At 32.2% G+C, this 18,622-nt stretch overlaps 1 protein-coding gene across 3 annotated transcripts; it reads right to left on the bottom strand.

Moving 5' to 3' along the window:
- Positions 1-4,441: 4,441 nt before the first annotated feature.
- Positions 4,442-17,550, bottom strand: LOC127734156 (arsenite methyltransferase-like). Of its 3 annotated transcripts, none has more exons than XM_052243869.1 (10): positions 17,469-17,550; positions 16,186-16,387; positions 15,354-15,504; positions 14,089-14,225; positions 11,154-11,223; positions 10,133-10,214; positions 9,325-9,456; positions 6,687-6,829; positions 6,002-6,121; positions 4,442-5,541 (listed from the first exon to the last, which is right to left on the bottom strand). In XM_052243869.1, exons 2-10 carry the CDS (start codon positions 16,356-16,358, stop codon positions 5,452-5,454), a joined length of 1,098 nt encoding a protein of 365 aa, XP_052099829.1. In that variant the 5' UTR covers positions 16,359-16,387; positions 17,469-17,550; the 3' UTR covers positions 4,442-5,451. The 3 variants fall into 3 exon arrangements, with proteins under 3 accessions (XP_052099829.1, XP_052099830.1, XP_052099831.1); XM_052243870.1 differs by having other exon boundaries at positions 17,464-17,545; XM_052243871.1 differs by lacking the exon at positions 17,469-17,550 and adding an exon at positions 17,080-17,446.
- Positions 17,551-18,622: the final 1,072 nt, after the last annotated feature.

Here is an 18,622-nt window from a genome sequence, read left to right as displayed (position 1 = left end):
TTAAAACAATTTGACAATAGTGGAGCCCTGGTAAGAACTGAAAACAAATAACTTTGCAAAAGACAGGATGAAAATGAATATTTCGCAACACAAAATGCAGAAAACAAATGTGTACAACAGTGAAAGTAAATTTTCGCGCGGCAAAGCGACGGACAGAAAATAACTTCGGCTTGCGTAGCAACAGATGAAAATAAATGATCAATCCGGGAACCCCCACTCCAGAATATCAAATGGTCGTCCCATAACCCTCGAATATTGAAAAAAAAAATAGTAAAGAATTCAAAAGCCCTCATATCCCGAATATTTTCTCCAAACAATAGTTTGTTTATAGCTTTTAGTGTGTTGTGACTCTGACCTTTGACTGAGCTGAGTGACTTAACATCGATTGAGTTTGATAAAGATTAGAAAAACAAGTTACTTTTGTATATCTCAATAGAAACAATTAAATAATTTCAGAGTTACGCGTGCAACAAATTACAAATTGGTCAAATATATTTTATTAATAAACAGGATTTTCAATAATTTTTATTTAACTGGACACATATACAAAAAAAAATATAAGAAGATGTGATAAATAATCATTGCCAAAATGAGACAACTATCCACCAGAGCCCAAATCATGTCGGTAAAAGCAACATGTTGGTTTGAAACATAGGTCACAATGTCATGTTTTCAAACCTTCATCTTTCATGAAAAACACAGCTAGTGAATGTACAAAATTCCATTGCAAGGCAGAAAATAAAGTTCAAAGGATTATTACCAGAACAAGACATTTTAACAAAGGTTGCAAGAACCAAAAATAAACCAACACATTTTGACACAGAAGTACTTTAATAATTTAATTTTTCTTTTTTTTTTTCTAATAAAAAAAAAGAAGTACTTTTGATATAAAAATCAGAAGATGTGGTATGATTGCCAATGAGACAACTCTTCACAAGAGACCAAATGACATAGAAGTTAACAACTATAGGTCACCGTACGGCCTTCAACAATGAGCATACCGCATAGTCAGCTATAAAGGACCCCGAAAAGACAAATGGAAAACAATTCAAATGAGAAAACTATCGGCTTGAAAGTATATTTAAGGCAAATGGAACTCCCACAAAAACTGGAAATATTTCAAGTGTTATTGAAGGGTAACGTTTCTGCTCAATCAGAGACATATATCTGGCTACATATACTACGTTATTGTCAGAGTTGATATTGTCAAAAACGGTGAATCATTTCTTCTCCCATAATTTAGTTACAGTGGTCACAATACAACTCATGGTACCTACGATTTTCGCAGATTAAAAAGTTTATAACAAACAAAACTTAACTTATCAATCGGTGAATCAATTATTGTGTTCTCTCATGGAAGTCTCTGAAATGGACACATTGCTCTGTAGAAGTATGTGAAATAAGCAGATGCTTGTAGCATAAAACGAATGAAATCTAACTTAACAGCCAGTACCTGTTTAAGGTTTGTAAACTACATATCCTGTTGCACAATACTGTTCAAGGTAAGTGTTATAATGGAGGGATATTTATATGATCCTACTCCTTTAAAGCTTGTATTAATAAAATAGAAATAATACATAATTTTATATTTGAAAATTTTTAATGTGAATGTACTTTATTGTCACCAGAGATGATTTACTGCAAAAAAATGGTCCACTTTTAAGATTTTCACCTCCTGTTTACACTATATTGAAAAAAGGAGATGGGGTATGATTGCCATTGAGGTATCTATCCACCAGAGACTATTGATCATGCATCTGTTTACACTACATTAAAATAAGGATATGGGGCATGATTGCCATTGAAATATCCACAAGAGACTGTTGACCACTTTATTAAAATAAGGATATGGGGCATGATTGCCATTGAAATATCCACAAGAGACTGTTGACCACTTTATTAAAATAAGGATATGGGGCATGATTGCCATTGAAATATCCACAAGAGACTGTTGACCACTATATTAAAATAAGGATATGGGGCATGATTGCCAGTGAGATATCCACAAGAGACTGTTGATCATGCATCTGTTTACACTATATTAAAATAAGGAGATGGGTCATGATTGCCATTGAGATATCCACCAGAGACTGTTGATCATGTATTGAATAGTGGTTCAGGGGTAAGTCGAAGATGATGATGTCTACTTACCACTGCCGCTTACAAATATTCATACACACATTTCTAAGTTTACTCCAAAGCGAACACTCCAAAACAAGAGGCAGAAGATACCAAGAGCACAACCAAAAACCAGAAGCTACAACAATGACACATTTCATAAGATTGTTTAAATAAAATGCTCCGCTGGGCTCAGCTTGATACGACCGCAGAGGTCGAACCCTGAACAGTTGGGGCAAGTATGGACACAACATTCAAGCTTGATACAGCACTGAATTTGGATTGTGATTAAATATTTGACACAGCACAGGTTTCTGACACAGAATAAATGTGGTCTAAGAACTTAAATTTTTTTAATTTACCTATTCAAACCATATCATTATTATTTGCTTTTATATATAAATCAGAAATAACCAATTTAAAATGGAAAATTTTAAAGAAAAAAATCCCCCCCCCAAAAATTGTTTGAACCCCCTTATGATTCATCACCCCCAAACTCAATCCCAGCCTTCCCTTTGTGGTATGGTACCTGCAGTACAATTTCAGAGAGATCCATACACTTGAACACAAGTTATTGTCTGGAAACTAGAAAAATGCTTGTTTTTTGGCCCCTTTTTGGCCCCAAATTCCTAGACGTTTAAGGCAATTTATACCCCCAAACTCAAACTCACCTTTCCCTTTGTGTAATGGAACCTTGTAGTACAATTTCAGAAAGATCCATACACTTACACACAAGTTATTGTCATGAAACTAGAAAAATGCTTGATTTTTGCCCCTTTTTTGGTCCCTAATTCCTAATATTTTGAGGCAATTACCCCCAAAATCAATCCCAGCCTTCCCTTTGTGGTATGGTACCTTGCAGTACAATTTCAGAGAGATCCATACACTTGAACACAAGTTATTGTCTGGAAACTAGAAAAATGCTTATTTTGGCCCCTTTTTGGCCCCTTATTCCTAAACATTTTGGACAATTACCCCCAAACTCAATTCCAGCTTTCCCTTTGTGATATGGAACCTTGTAGTACAATTTCAGAAAGATTTAACACTTACACACAAGGTATTGTCATGAAACTAGAAAAATGCTTGTTTTTTGCCCCTTTTTTGGCCCCTAATTCCTAATATTTTGAGGCAATTACCCCCAAAATCAATCCCAGCCTTCCCTTTGTGGTATGGTACCTTGCAGTACAATTTCAGAGAGATCCATACACTTGAACACAAGTTATTGTCTGGAAACTAAAATGCTTATTTTTGGCCCCTTATTCCTAAACGTTTTGGGCAATTACCCCCAAACTCAATTCCAGCTTTCCCTTTGTGATATGGAACCTTGTAGTACAATTTCAGAAAGATCCATACACTTACACACAAGTTATTGTCATGAAACTAGAAAAATGCTTGTTTTTTGCCCCCTAATTCCTAATATTTTGAGGCAATTACCCCCAAAATCAATCCCTGCATTCCTGAGTGATATGGAACCTTGTGGTACAATGTCAGAGAGATCCATACACTTGAACACAAGTTATGTTTGGAAGTTACAAAAATGCTTATTTTTGGCCCCTAATTCCTTAACTGTTGGTACCATAACCCCCAAAATCAATCCCAACCTTCCTTTTGTGGTATTGAACCTTATGGTAAAATTTCATAGAGATCCATTCACTTAAACTAAAGTTAGAGTGCGAAAACCAATGTGTCTTCGGAAGACGACAATGACGACGACGCCAACATCATACCAATATACGACCGCAAAAATTTTTTGCGGTCGTATAAAAACACCTTCTTCAAAAGGTACAGAAGATCATTCAATTATAGATTTTTCTCAATCAGTACTTTTATCCAACTTTCTTCATTTAGTTGTCATTTTACCTCATTCTAGATATATTTTTAATGTTTCATAAGTTAAAGTGTTTAAATGATTGCTTGATTGATTGTTGGTTGCTTAACATGCATTAGCAAATATTTCATGCATGTTAAGGACGAAAAAATGTCCAACTACTTGTAAATGACCTATGAGCTGCTGGATAAAGGCAAATACGTGTTGAAGGCCGTGCTTTGACCTATAATGGTTTACTTTTACATATTGTGACTTGGATGGAGAGTTGTCTCATTGGCACTCATACCATATCTTCTTATATCTAAATATATCTATTTCAGTATTCCTGAAGCAGCTGGCAAATCTGCTATGATAGCATAGGAGCAGAAAACATGTCCCAACAAAATTAGAGTTCAGTAACATACAATGTATCTTTTACATATAAATCAGAGAACAATTTGGGTAGCCTATTTTCTCAATGAAACTTCCGCAACAAAAATCTATATGATACAAAACTATATTGTAATTATTTATTCTGCAACAAAAATGTAAGTGATGTAAAACTTGTAATTATTTATTATGTTTCTAGCACCATATTATGTAAGTATAGATCAAGCACCTGCTAACAACCATCAAAACAAACAATTATAATATGAATAATTTACATAAAGCATGAATAGGAGTTATTATTGAACAAAACAACATCATACATGTCATGATTTCAGGTCTAAATATTTGGTTCAACTTCCATTTCTGATAATTTTGAAATATTCTATAGAAGATGATTTTTGGGGTAAATTCTGTAATAGGTACTATAAACTTGGTTGTTTAAGGATCCAATATGAAAAAAGTAATTTTACTTCTAAAGGAATATGAAATCTTTATTTCTATATTTCATGCAAAATGAATATTATTTTACATATATAAAAAAAATATTATATATGGTTACTTATTTGCTTTTTTCTACTCTACCATTGACAACAGTAAACATTCTGAGTTTGCTTTGGTATCCAACTATTTCAATAACTGAATAACGTACTAATGTTCTTTATTATAATTCACTTTTTCAAAAAAAACCTTAAATTTTTCCTAATTGAAAATTAAAAAAAGTCTTGAATTCCTTTTTTTCATTGAAACCATAAACTATATTTCCTCAACATTTCCTATTATTTACATTAATGCAAAATCTTAATCACACAAAATATCCTACTGGCCAGTTGGCAAGAAAAATATACATTTCAGGATAGATCCACTAGCTCTATAAGTAATGAAAGATTATTATAAATGATATTTGTGATAGAATTTATATAATGTAATAAATTTGGAAAATGAAAAAAAAAAATATACAGGAGCAATATTTTATGAAGTGATCTGTAAGTATTTACTGAAAATGAAAATATCAATCAAAACTGTTTCAGAGGTTTTGCAGTAACTACATTATACAAAACTGTACAGGAAAAATATCCATTAATATTGTACTGAAAATTAGAATTTGACAACATTTCCAGCGGCACTGTTTCTCCTATTTAACAACACTTTCCTGGAGCACAACAAGCAGGACTGACTTGTTCTCCTTTCTTTTCTTTCTCCAGTAAAACATCAAATGGATTATCTACCTTTAAAATATAAACATATTACACGTTATAGTTTGCTATGGACATGATTGACTGAATGTAATCTACAGTCTGTAGAAATTACATATTTAATCTAAAATATATCTTCAAGAAAGTATTCCAATTTTAATGTAAAGATGGAAATTTGTTATTAGTGTTTAATTTTCGCTTATTTGGAGATGAAGATAAAACATAAAAATATTCCCTCTTTTAAGTTTGTTCTTTAAAGAATGTTAGAACTATGGTCAAAAACACAAAAATAAAACCTTGTTTCAAGTTTGATCCTAGAAATCACAAAATTTCAACTCCACCAAAATAAATAAGTTTGTAATTTTTGTTAACCAAACAAGTAGAAGCTGCTTATCTGTCAGGTCTGCTTTATATGATAATTACATTTTCATTGATGTAGTCTGCTATTTCTAGATTTAATTATATGCATGTCAAGTACAGTGTAGAAACTTACAGTATTCCCTGTTGTTTCACAGACCCCTTTTGATGCTGGTTGAAATTCAAACTCATCTGAAAATCTTGAATTCTTTAATATAGTAACCAGTTCTGAGTCAATTGTGTAGACATCACCTGTCTGATAAAAATCGTAGAGAATAAAATAAAATATCAAGAATAGATAAATTTTGATTTGTTTTATAAATGCAGACATTATCTGCATGATCTGTTGAATAAAATAATAAACTGAAGGAAACGATTTAGCACAAATATGATTTTTATTGATAAAATAATGACATGCATAAAGCGATTCATGACAGTTACAATAATTTTAGTAAAACATAATCCTGAACTTCCTCAAGTCATTCCAACAGGCAAGGGAAATTATCTTTGGAAAGGGAGATGATTTAACAATAAATCATTTGGAAAATAAATATATATAAATGAAGAAGCAAACAATTCTGTAAACAATCTGAGATCCGAATAGAAAGATAGGAAAGTTTATAAATACATATTTGGATAAAGAACAGTTTTTTTTTTTTCACAGCCAATTGGTCTTGATTTATGTACACCTATCTTAAGAACTAAATAGTCACAACCTAAAAACTGTACCTTTATGAAACTGCTTGCATTGTCGACCTACTCATAACGTAATAATGCGTCTTTTGTCAATTTATAGCTACTAACTAAAAACTCCTGAATACCTTGAAATGATTTCTGTGATCAAAATCTAGTTGATTCTCGCATCCTGTTACATCGCCACTATAAATAACTTGTAATGGTGGAGACTTTTCTACTTTGGGTAGCTTGAACAATCTGTATGTGACAGAACAAAACTTGGCATCACCTGTTAAGTAAATATGTTAAACAAATGTCAAAGATTGAATGACTAATAAATGCAATGATTTTCTTCTACATTGAACTTAGCTTAAGTGCTACACCAAAAGAAAAATACAATATCATAATAGAAAGGATTCATGCATTTCAGACCTAATATGTAAGTAATTGATAGATATTAGAAAGTAAATAATGAGTTTCCTACATTTTGAAGGATTTAAAAACTAGAGGCTCCCAAGAGCCTCTGTCGCTCACCTGTATCTACTGTTGTTTTCAAATTGTAAAATAAGGTTAAAATCATAATTAATGGTATTAAATACCCTAATAATGATTCAGGCCAACATCAAAATGGATCAGACACAAGTACTTCGTACTTATATTGTCTTCTTCTGAATACTATTATCATAAAAGAATTCTATTTGAGCGTTCATTCAATACATTTTAAGGTGTGTGCTCCTTTTTGCAATGATTTTTCCTCGACTCCGATTGTCTCCTTGGTATCTCATTCCTCTCTCTTTTTTTAAACTGATACAAATTGGCTCATTATATTTTGATACATCTTAGTGTTTTAACATTAAACAATGAAAATTTAACTCCAAAAGGTAAGATAAAAATTAATATAATTTAAAAACTAGAGGCTCTCAAGAGCCTGTGTCGCTCACCTGTTTCTACTGTGGTTTTGGAAACCATGTAAAATAAGGTTAAAATCATAATAAATAGTATAAGATACCCCAATAATGATTGAGACCAAGTTTGATTTAATTTGGCCCAGTAGTTAAATTAAAAGCAGATCATCCCATTGTAGTCTTACAATAGTTACTGAAGACCCCTTATCATTATTCAAATTAGTTTTCAGGTTGTGACCATTTGAAATTGTTTTATTTACAATTTTCCCTAAGACTTCTATAAACCCCTATGTTATATTTTTAGCCATGGTGGCCATGTTGGTTGGATGACAGGGTCATCGGATACATTTTTCAATAAGATACCCCATTGAAAATTGTGGCTAAGTTAAATTCTATTTGGCCCAGTAGATTAAGTGGAGAAGTGTTTTGTAAAAGATTAAAAAAATTTAAGAAAAATTTACTATAAAAGGCAATAACTCATTAAGGGGTCAATTGACAATTTTGGTTATATTGACTTATTTGTAGATCTTACTTTGCTGAAAATTATTGCTGTTTACAGTTTATTTCTATCTATAATAATATTCAAGATAATAACCCAAAACTGCAAAATTTCCTTAAAATTACCAATTCAGGGGCAGCAACCCAACAATGGGTTGTCTGATTCGCCTGAGAATATATATCTCAACCTGATTAACATTTTAACCCCATGTCAGATTTGCTCTAAATTCCTTAATTTCAGAGATATAAGCCAAAAACTGCATTTTACCCCCTGTGTTCAATTTTTAGCCATGTCGGCCATGTTGATTGGCAGGCAGGGTCATCAGACACATTTTTTAAACTAGATACCCTAATGATGATTGTTGCCAAGTTTGGTTAAATTAGGCCCAGTAGTTTCAGAGGAGAAGATTTTTTTAAAAGTTAACGGACGACGACGGACGCCAAGTGATGAAAAAAACTCACTTGGCCCATTGGGCCAGGTGAGCTTAAAATCAACAGAGAAATATAAGCCCAAAATATAAATTATATATAAAAAATATAAGCAATTATATCTCTTCCCATGATTTTATGTTTGTTAAAAAAATCAATAATTTTTCAGTAATAGCTATAACAATATAGCTTACATAATGTAACAGATGTTAACTCAAAAAGTAATTGCTTAAAGACTTAATTATTTTATATACTGGGTTCATTAGAATTAGTAATCATATTTCATATGTGTAAATTAGGTCTTATTATTTAAATAATTAATAATTGATTGTTGCTTTTTTTACATCCAGTGGCAAATATTTCATGAATATCCAGGAGGATAATAATATAACAGTAAATCCAATGGGTAGGTTCTACAAAGTGGGACAACCAGAATGAAGGGAGGAACATTTTGATTGCCACTTGGAATGGAGGTTATTTAAGCAAGGCACAGAAAATTGCTTGGCATAAGACACCTGCCAACCTTTTAAATAGTTGATGCAAGGGTTCTTCTAAGTAAATTGGATTAAACATTCCATTCTGAAAAGACTCTGTATTTGTACTTCCTGCACAGCAAAAAACATCTCGTTTTTTATATAGATTAGACCGTTGGTTTTCCTGTTTGAATGGTTTTACACTAGTCATTTTTGGGGCCTTTTATAGCTTGCTGTTTGGTGTGAGCAAAGGCTCCGTGTTGAAGGCCGTACTTTGACCTATAATGGTTTACTTTTACAAATTGTGACTTAGATGGAGAGTTGTCCCATTGGCACTCGTACCACATCTTCTTATATCTATATGATAATTTTGGTCAATAAAAAACAAGATATTTCTTATTTTTCATCTATGTAAACAATATTGTAAAAAAATAATCTTAACAATTGAATCAAACCGGATCAAGCTAAGGACTGTTTACCTAATATTTTTTTGAAATCATCTCTGTCTATAGGTATAGGAGATACAGTTTCAAGTCTTGGTGTACTGAACCCTGTCTTCTCGGCCAGTGAAATCAGATCCTTCCAGCACAGGGCACCTGCTATACACTCACCTGCAATAAATAAAGATTAAAGAACTTTACCCTTCTCTAAAATACAGTATGCAAATTAGGCAATTGCCTCCTTTTCCTCTGTTGCAGAAAAGAGACAGGTTTAATTTCCATGTAACCCATAGTTTGAATGTTCTAAAAGTCAAAGTTTTAGTTTCTATTTATTAAAGATTATTATCTTATAATCTGTAAACCATTCTGGTAAAAAATGAAATGTATAATTTGATTACAACATTTATACTGCCTCCCATGCAAAGTCATTTAATTCTGTATAGTGTTTTGGACTGTCTGTGGAAGTTTGATAAGTGTAAGCCTTTATGTAAGTTCTCCTAGATTGCAGGAAAATGGTATATGACTGTGACTTTTTTCACAAAAAATCTTACGAGTAAAAACACTAGTAAGTCATGATGAAAATTTCAGTATAACTTACAATCAATTTTAGTCATAAAATATTTTGTGAAAAGAGCCCCAGGTTCTTCAAAAAACACTTGGCATATTTTATTTTGGCAATTCAGTATTTGTCAGGAAGATCTGATTTAAAATATTATTATGAAATTGTCACTTTAATTTTGTCTACATGCACTATTTGTGTGTTAATATTTAAGACAAAATCGTCTGAGATTTCACAATCCCCTTTTAAATACATACTCAGTTAGCCTATTAGCTTACAATTACTTACCCCATAATGTCTCATGTTTCCTTACTGAATCATCCAGATTTCTGTCACAATAAACGTCACTGAAATACAACTCTCCACCTTCCTGTCAAAAGTGAACAAAATAAACATTACCAGGTTTCCTTCATTAAGGTATCTCTGTGGTTTTTTATACAAATATTGTCACTTTAAATTCTTGTGGAAGTTTATCTTTTTAAGATTTAGGACAAACATGATATTATTTGGTCAAACATTATGTCAGGTCTAATCATTTTGACCTTACCATGCTGTGATATAACATTTTCTGAACATCTGAGCACAATGAAAAAGGTTAAAATGAGTGGTTGCACTATGAAGTTGTGTTGGCTGCGGTCTCCAAATACTGTAAATTCAGAAATTATTGCGTGCATTTATTATTGCGATTTTGTCATTTTAGACTAAAATGCGATTTTAATTTTTGCGATATTGAGAAAAATCCTGTTTAATTCATATAAAAAATTTGAAAATGCGAGTTTAAATTATTGCGATTATAAACCTGTCGCATTTTTCGCAATAATAAAAACAACGCAATAATTTCTGAATTTACAGTAATATAATCCGAAATAAAAAAAAATCCAAATATTGGTATGGAAAACAAAAAAAAATTTAATAAAAGTTTAACAGTTAATTTAGCAGGTACACAACTTCATGTCCTGGAATAGAAACTGCAAATTTGCATGGTAAAATTCTGTCATGCAGTTTTCATAGAAATGCAGATAAACAAACTGATAAAAACAGAAATGGGTTAGTCTATGTTTTGTTATGGAAAACCCGAAAAAATCACTCAGATCAAATATCAAACTAGCAGGTGCATATTGCATTTCTTGTAGAAGAATTTGTGAAGGCTTGTTTTAATCCTTTCAAACCATTTAAGAGTTGCAGATTAGCACAAAGTGTGTCAACAACAAGGCAGACAAAAACACAGACAGGACACAAGTCCATAAAAGTGATTTCTATTTCCTGTCAGGTCACCAAAAAAAATAATAGAAGTGAAATTTGGAATTACCTTGAGAACTTTGTAGGCTTCAGACAATACAGCACATTTGTCAGGTGACAGATTCACTACACAGTTGGACCTGTAAATGTTAAGAATAGTTATAAATAGAATAAACAGAAACTATTAGAGATCTACTATCAAAAAATTCTCCCCAAAACCGTTCAGACAACCATCGGTGAGAATCCTAACTTGAGACAGGTACATAAAAAAGTTGAGTTTAACCTCCCATTTTGACAAAATCGCTTGTTCCATATAGATAGAAAATTAAAAGGGATTTATTGTCTAAGTGGGATTCCACTTGTTTGAAAATAAACAATTTATTTCACTCAGTTTTTTGTGGTAATTATATATATATACACCAAGCAAGTCTAGGTGTTGTCCCTAAAATCTGACTTTTTGGCTTAAAAACTTATTAAATAAAATTGATAAATCAATTGGTATGGTATTCTTGTAGACTACTTACAATTCCTTTATGCATGGGTTAAACAAAACTTAAATGATAGGTTTTTTTTTGCCCCAGTATCAAAATTATGTACTAATTTACTTTGGCCATATAATATACTTTTCCTGTTCTTTTCATGAAATTGCTATAATATAAGCATTTAGGATTACCGGTATGTGATTTCTTTGTCAATAGATTAAGAATTTAAGGAGCCTGTAGTTCAGTGGTTGTCATTGGTTCATGTCTGTCATATTTGTTTTTCGTAAATTGTTTTGTTATAAATTAGGCCGTTAGTTTTCTCAATTGAATTGTTTCATATTTTTCATGTCAGGGTCTCTTATAGCCGACTATATGGTATGGGTTTTTCTCATTGTTGAAGGCCGTACGGTTGCCTATAATTGCTTACATCCACTTCATTTGAACTTTGGTGGATAGTTGTCTCATTGGCAATCATACCACATCTCCTTATTTTTATATTAAGTATTTTAAGCTTGCTTTCTATAACTTCAATTATTAATAAAAACAGATATGGGGTGTGTCAATGAGACAGCAGCCCAAAGACACAAAAAACTAAATGACATAAAGAGGTCAACATAATGTCTTCAACAATACAAAGGTTTCTATATGATATATGTCAAGCTAAAAAATTCAGGGGGTACTCTCGTCTAATCTGAGGTCGTATGATGATTAACTATAAGGTGTGTAAACATGCACAAGTTGATAAAAATCACCCAGTCTAAAAAATTGTGAATAATTATACAATATGTTTGATTCACATCATTTCTATTACCAGGAAAACTACTACACGTTGATTTTTGAAATCATTTACATGTTTCACTAGGTCCCTGCATCCTTGAACTGAGGAGGTCATTGTGCCCAATTGACATTTTTTAAGCATCTCTGTATCTTTTTATTTGATTTGAATACTTATTGCTCAATACTAAATCTACCAAAAGAAATGTAACTTTGATGTTCATTGTTCAGGGTTAAAAGGGGTAAGGCTGAGTGCTTTGCATGTTAAACTTAAAATGGAATATTGCATTATATAAATAAAGAAACATATTTAGTCATAATAATGAATTGAGTTGTTCCCCTTTGTCCGTAAAATTGAAGGTAGAACAGATCAACAATGCACTATTTTTTGGCAACATTGGAAAAATGGTTTTCTTGATTAGTATGATAATACACAAACACACACATTATTTTGAAAATTGTGTTTCTGAGAATAAAAATAAATTGCTTGGCATGGTCATGGACATGAACCACTGCATTATGTTGTGGATTCTCATAAAACCCATGTAGAGATGAGGTTAAATTATAGGTAACCAGCCAATGGTCATATGTATATGATTGACCCTTATTGCAATGTTTTCCTCCAAGACTAGTACAGCCTAATGTCCTAGTCAGAAACCTCCTGATTGGTTTTCTTGTTATATGTCTATGTTAATTGTTTTTATTTTTAGGGTGTCTCTATTAATGAGAGAGCAACTCAACTAAACAACAAACAGCCAAAAGACATACCGGTACAGTCTTCAAAAATATACATAACGGTATATAATATATACTATATATCTATACTATATGACAAGCTCTTAATCTTAGAGTCTATAAAAGTTGATATAGATCTGCCAATAACACAGTCATTAAATTCTCTAAATAACAACAAAACCATAACATGACATTAGAGAACCACTAATGAGGCTTCTGAGATGAATCATGGCAGGATTAAACTGCTTTTAAAGATAAAAAAAAATACTCAGTTCTGCATGCATAGTACATGCCAGTGTATCAGTAAATCTGGATGTTTTAATGTTAAAGGAATAAAAATCGATCTCTACATGTTTTCAACAATTTCAAATGCAAAGAAATCGAAATTATTGTTTTTGATTTGATATATTATACTTTTTTAGATGCACAAACTGGCTACCACTTAATGCATCTCCAATAGCAAGGTACCTATTGTTTCCCCTTTCAGATTTTAAGTTTTTAATGTCCACCATAAATTAAAGCCAAGGGATATGGAATGGATGTAAATGAGATTACAAGCATGCAGTAATATGAAGTAACCATAAAAAAAGAACAGCACTTTAATTACTGTTCTTCATCTTGATGATTGTTGAAAGTTCCTCATCTATGACCTGTAGTGCTAAAACCTTGCAGCATAATCATGAAGGACACCAAGTCCCCAGCTAGTCCCCAAGGACATCTTCCGTAGTACTCAATTAATCATTATACTTTTGAATAAACAAAGAGTAATTAAATAAATCATATTAAACAACTGGTCTAGCCTTTCTACAAATACTGTAATACGTATGTTTAGATTGTAACCATATCTCTCTGATTTTTTTGTGTTTTTGGATTGCTTTTGATATTGGATGTTATGCGAACAAAAATCAATGCCCCCATATTAAAACTGGGAATAAAGGTTTGCTTAAATAATGTTACCATGTCACAATCTCTGACAAAGTTGGGACTGTCATGAATTATTTTTTAATAACGTACACTATTAAATCATAGAAGTTTTCTTGCAGGCCTGCCTCAAGAAGCTTCTCAATGTACCCCTGTACAAAGTTTACATTTGGTTTATCATAGCCAAAGGTTTTTGTATGGTAATCTATATACTTTCTGGCTACTTCAATCTGTAAAGAAAAATAAAGAACTTATGCAAAATGTAATCTATAATCTATATATGTATTCAACCTCTGATAATTAAGAGGACATCAAGACAAATTTTTAAAAGCTATCCTGCCACTTTTACTGGTATACCGCTTATACAAGACCATTTGGTACAGTCTGTTTACTGATTTTTCACCCCATCCTACTGACCTATTGATCAGGGATGCCTACTATTACAATGTTCATGACCATTATTCTGAATCACATGTTTACTGATCTTTAACCTCAGCTTTCTGAACTGTTAATCTGTTATGATTTTCAATGTTTAATGACCATTCTGAACCATTCTTTTCCTTGATATACTGATCTATTCCATCATCATGTTTATCCCTGTGACACATTCTAGACTGTGAATCCACTATGACCTACTCAGTTGTCCATTGGTAATATCTATCCCAGTGACTGACCTACTGACCTTTTATCTGTCATGTCTATCTGTGTGACTGACCTACTGACCTGTTCATCTGTCTTGTCTATCCGTGTGACTGACCTACTTACCTGTTCATCTGTCTAGTCTATCTGTGTGACTGACCTACTGACCTTTTATCTGTCATGTCTATCTGTGTGACTGACCTACTGACCTTTTATCTGCCATGTCTATCCGTGTGACTGACCTACTTACCTGTTCATCTGTCTTGTCTATCCGTGTGACTGACCTACTGACCTGTTCATAGGTCATGTCTATTTTTGTGACTGACCTACTGACCTGTTCATCAGTCATGTCTACTCCTGTGATTGATCTACTTACCTGTTCATCAGTCATGTCTACATGTATCCCTGTGACTGATCTACTGACCTGTTCATCCGTCATGTCTATCCCTGTGACTGACCTACTGACCTGATCATGCATTATGTCTATCCCTATGACTGACCTACTGACCTGTACATTGGTCATGTCTATTCTTGTGACTGACCTACTGACCTGTTCATCAGTTATATCTTATCCCTGTGACTGACCTACTGACATGTTCATCGTTCAAGTTTATCCCTGTGACTGACCTACTGACCTGTTCATCAGTCATGCCTATTCATGTGACTGACCTACTCACCTGTTCATCAGTCATGCCTATTCATGTGACTGACCTACTGACCTGTTCATCAGTCATGTCTATCCCTGTAACCTGTCCATTCTGTCCAACTAGTTTACTGATAGCAAAGCAATCTCTTCCACTACCACTTCCAAGGTCCAGAACTTTAATTCCTTCTAATTTATCAGGAATTACTAATCCACATCCATAATATCTAAAAAAATATTTATCAGGGATTACTAATCCATATCCATAATAAATATAGTGTATATTATTAATTCATTGCTTGTGAAAAATCTGAAGAATGTTCACCTCACTGCACTATGTTGTGTGTCCTAATGAAGAGGCCTGAAATATAGCTATGAAACCAGTGACAATAGGGTTTTGATTGCACTTTGATCAATATTTACCCCCAAAAACAGATATGTCTGTCTATTTGTTGAATGTGGAGTAAAATGCAATAATATAAAATTTCAAATGATTCTTGGAAAAATAAGGTTACAGTATCTTTTATAAATTACAAGGGAACAAAATCCTGAATATCTTTACCAATAACATTGTTTTTAACTGGTTTGTCCATACATCTGGCACATTGTTTCTGATTTGTATCATTTGAGTACTGTAAATTCAGAAATTATTGCGTGCATTTATTATTGCGATTTTGTCATTTTAGACTAAACTGCGATTTTAATTTTTGCTGTTTTGAGAAAAATCCTGTTTAATTCATATAAAAAACTTCAAAATGCGAGTTTAAATTATTGCGATTATAACCCTGTCGCATTTTTCGCAATAATAAAAACATCGCAATAATTTCTGAATTTACAGTACCATCTTTTTATCCCCTTTTTAACATATTGGTAGTTCAGAATTTTTTTAACTGTTAGTTATAACTTACTTTGATGCTACTTCTTCATGAACTTGACTAATTGCTTCACGTACATTTTTGTTAACACGTCTGCCTGGTGCTACACATGCTTGGGTTTGTAAATCTGACACGTTTTTTAATTTCTTTCCATAATATTCCTTCACACTGTCTATAATTTGTGAATCTCCATTGGTAGTGGTCATTTCCTTAATCTGTTGTACCTTTGGCAATACTGAAACGTGTAAATTTTCTTTGGATTAAATAAGCTTTAAATTAAGAGAATACTTTATTCTTTTTGATTCCTACATTGTATATGAATACCTTTTGAGTTTATGAATACTCAAATGAATATACAGTTGTCATACATATATCTTTTGACACAAAACAAATGAAATATAATAGAGTTATTTGAAACTCCTGCTTTCTCAAGCCTATCTACATGTAACTTGACAAAAAATACCAAACTTTTGACATATATAATTTAGAGTGACAGCTGACTGATCTAGTTACAGCAGTCATAATGAGATTTCTTCTTATATATGCCAGGAAACAGATGCATAGATTTCATTCTCTAACAGTTCAAATAACCCAGAATTATGATCTTACCGATCATTTACCTGTAGTAAACACTTATTCCACATTTACTCAATACACAACTATTGTCCTAATAAGTATGTTAGATGTCAGTGACATGATAGATCTATTGCAAAATGTTGAAAACAAACATAAATTTGATGAGAAAAAATATAGAATTATGGTACTTGGGTTCAAATAAGACAAAATGCAATGTTGCAGTAATTAAATGGACATAATTTTGGTATTGGCAGAGACATATTCATGTCTCTGGTATTGGTTTGTCACCTAATATTTTTCAATTGAAGTTGGTACCAACAGCCATTTATAATTCCCATATAGAACACTCACATTGTAGCTTACAAATGTTACTGAAAAAATATGAACTTCAACTAACGATGAAAAACATGCATGCAAGTCATTCATGTCATTGAACAATACACCTTATCGCTATTTGTCCGCCATTACTGGACATCACACAAGTTCCCGTAAAATTTTGACGTCATAATAGAAAATATCTGACGCCACAATGGAAAAGTGATTGTTGTCTGACGTCAAAAGTTCGAGCGGGACTGATTCTCGGGTCAAGCGGGATTATCGATAAGGTGTATAGTTTTATAGCATATTTAGTTGGTTTGGTTGCTTTGAAATGATTAATTGTTTCACGTAAAATAATTTACGACAATGCCAAACATTTTATTTACTGTCGTTCTGTGTGGATACAAAACTAAATACCTGACCTTTTGTAAAACAGTAAAATGTTTTAAATAAAAACTACACTACACTGATGTTCTGAATAATGACCTCTGACATTTGGTCATCGCTAAGAATGTTGCCTCTCGGATCGTATTCAAGATATGACTAAATTAACAAATTAAGGTTTGTTACAACAACGCACCACTACGTAACTAATCAACACTACTTTATTTTAAGAGGGTTACGCAGTTAGCTATATAACTAATCTTCCCTGAGAAAAGCATAAACAAAAGTGTGTTGAAAAACAAAATTGCAAACATATACACGGCACACATTAGGAAATTAGTTAAGTATAATGATAATGTTCATTACAACTGCATAAAATGTTATGAAAAAAATAAACATGGTGAAATAATTAATATTTAATATATTTGCTTGGATGATACATTCTGGTATCGGTATTGCTATGTTTTGTGAAAGCTTTCTGAAATAAGAGTAATCTTGTCGAAAGTGTTCGCCTTTGTTGAATTGGTTGTAATTTCAACTTTTCTAAGATTATTTTTGTTTATATCCACAAAGAACTACAGTGAATAAAAGTTTTATAATTGTCCTAAATCAGTTTAAGGTGAAAAGATTTATGACATTAAACCCTGCAATAACGTATTCTGGCATGGCAGTTTTTCTCCATTGCATCAGTTACGACTCTTCCGTCCTTCATAATTTATGACCACTATCCTTTCAGTTAGTCCCTCATTCTTTAACAAAATCTAGAGTAAACACTGAGAGTCACCCATATTTAAAGTTGACAGTTTATTCCTCTTGAATTACTTTCAGAAATGATATGAAATAGGCAATATGACATCTTGTTCGGTAATTTAAGATATTTCCAAATGTGTCAATATCAGAAGGTCACTAAATTGGAAATTTACTTATCTGCATTTTTTTTTTGGTACAATTGTTCAATATAAAAATAAGATGTGATTTGATTACAAAGACGTAGACGCATATATATATATATATATATATATATGTCACCTTACGGCCTTAAAAAGTGAGTAAAACCCATATCGTATAGCAAGCTTTAAAATGCCGAAAATGACAAATGTTAAACAATTCAAACGAGAAACTAACGGCCTGATCTATGTACAAAACAATAATCGAAAAAGAAAAACAACTATTATATACAGCAACAAACGAC

This window comes from Mytilus californianus, unplaced genomic scaffold (assembly GCF_021869535.1).
Source record: "Mytilus californianus isolate M0D057914Y unplaced genomic scaffold, xbMytCali1.0.p SCAF_3, whole genome shotgun sequence".
In the NCBI taxonomy this organism is placed as follows: Eukaryota; Metazoa; Mollusca; class Bivalvia; order Mytilida; family Mytilidae; genus Mytilus; species Mytilus californianus.
Note: the sequence above shows the minus strand (reverse complement) of the source record. Positions and strands in the feature narration are given on the sequence as shown.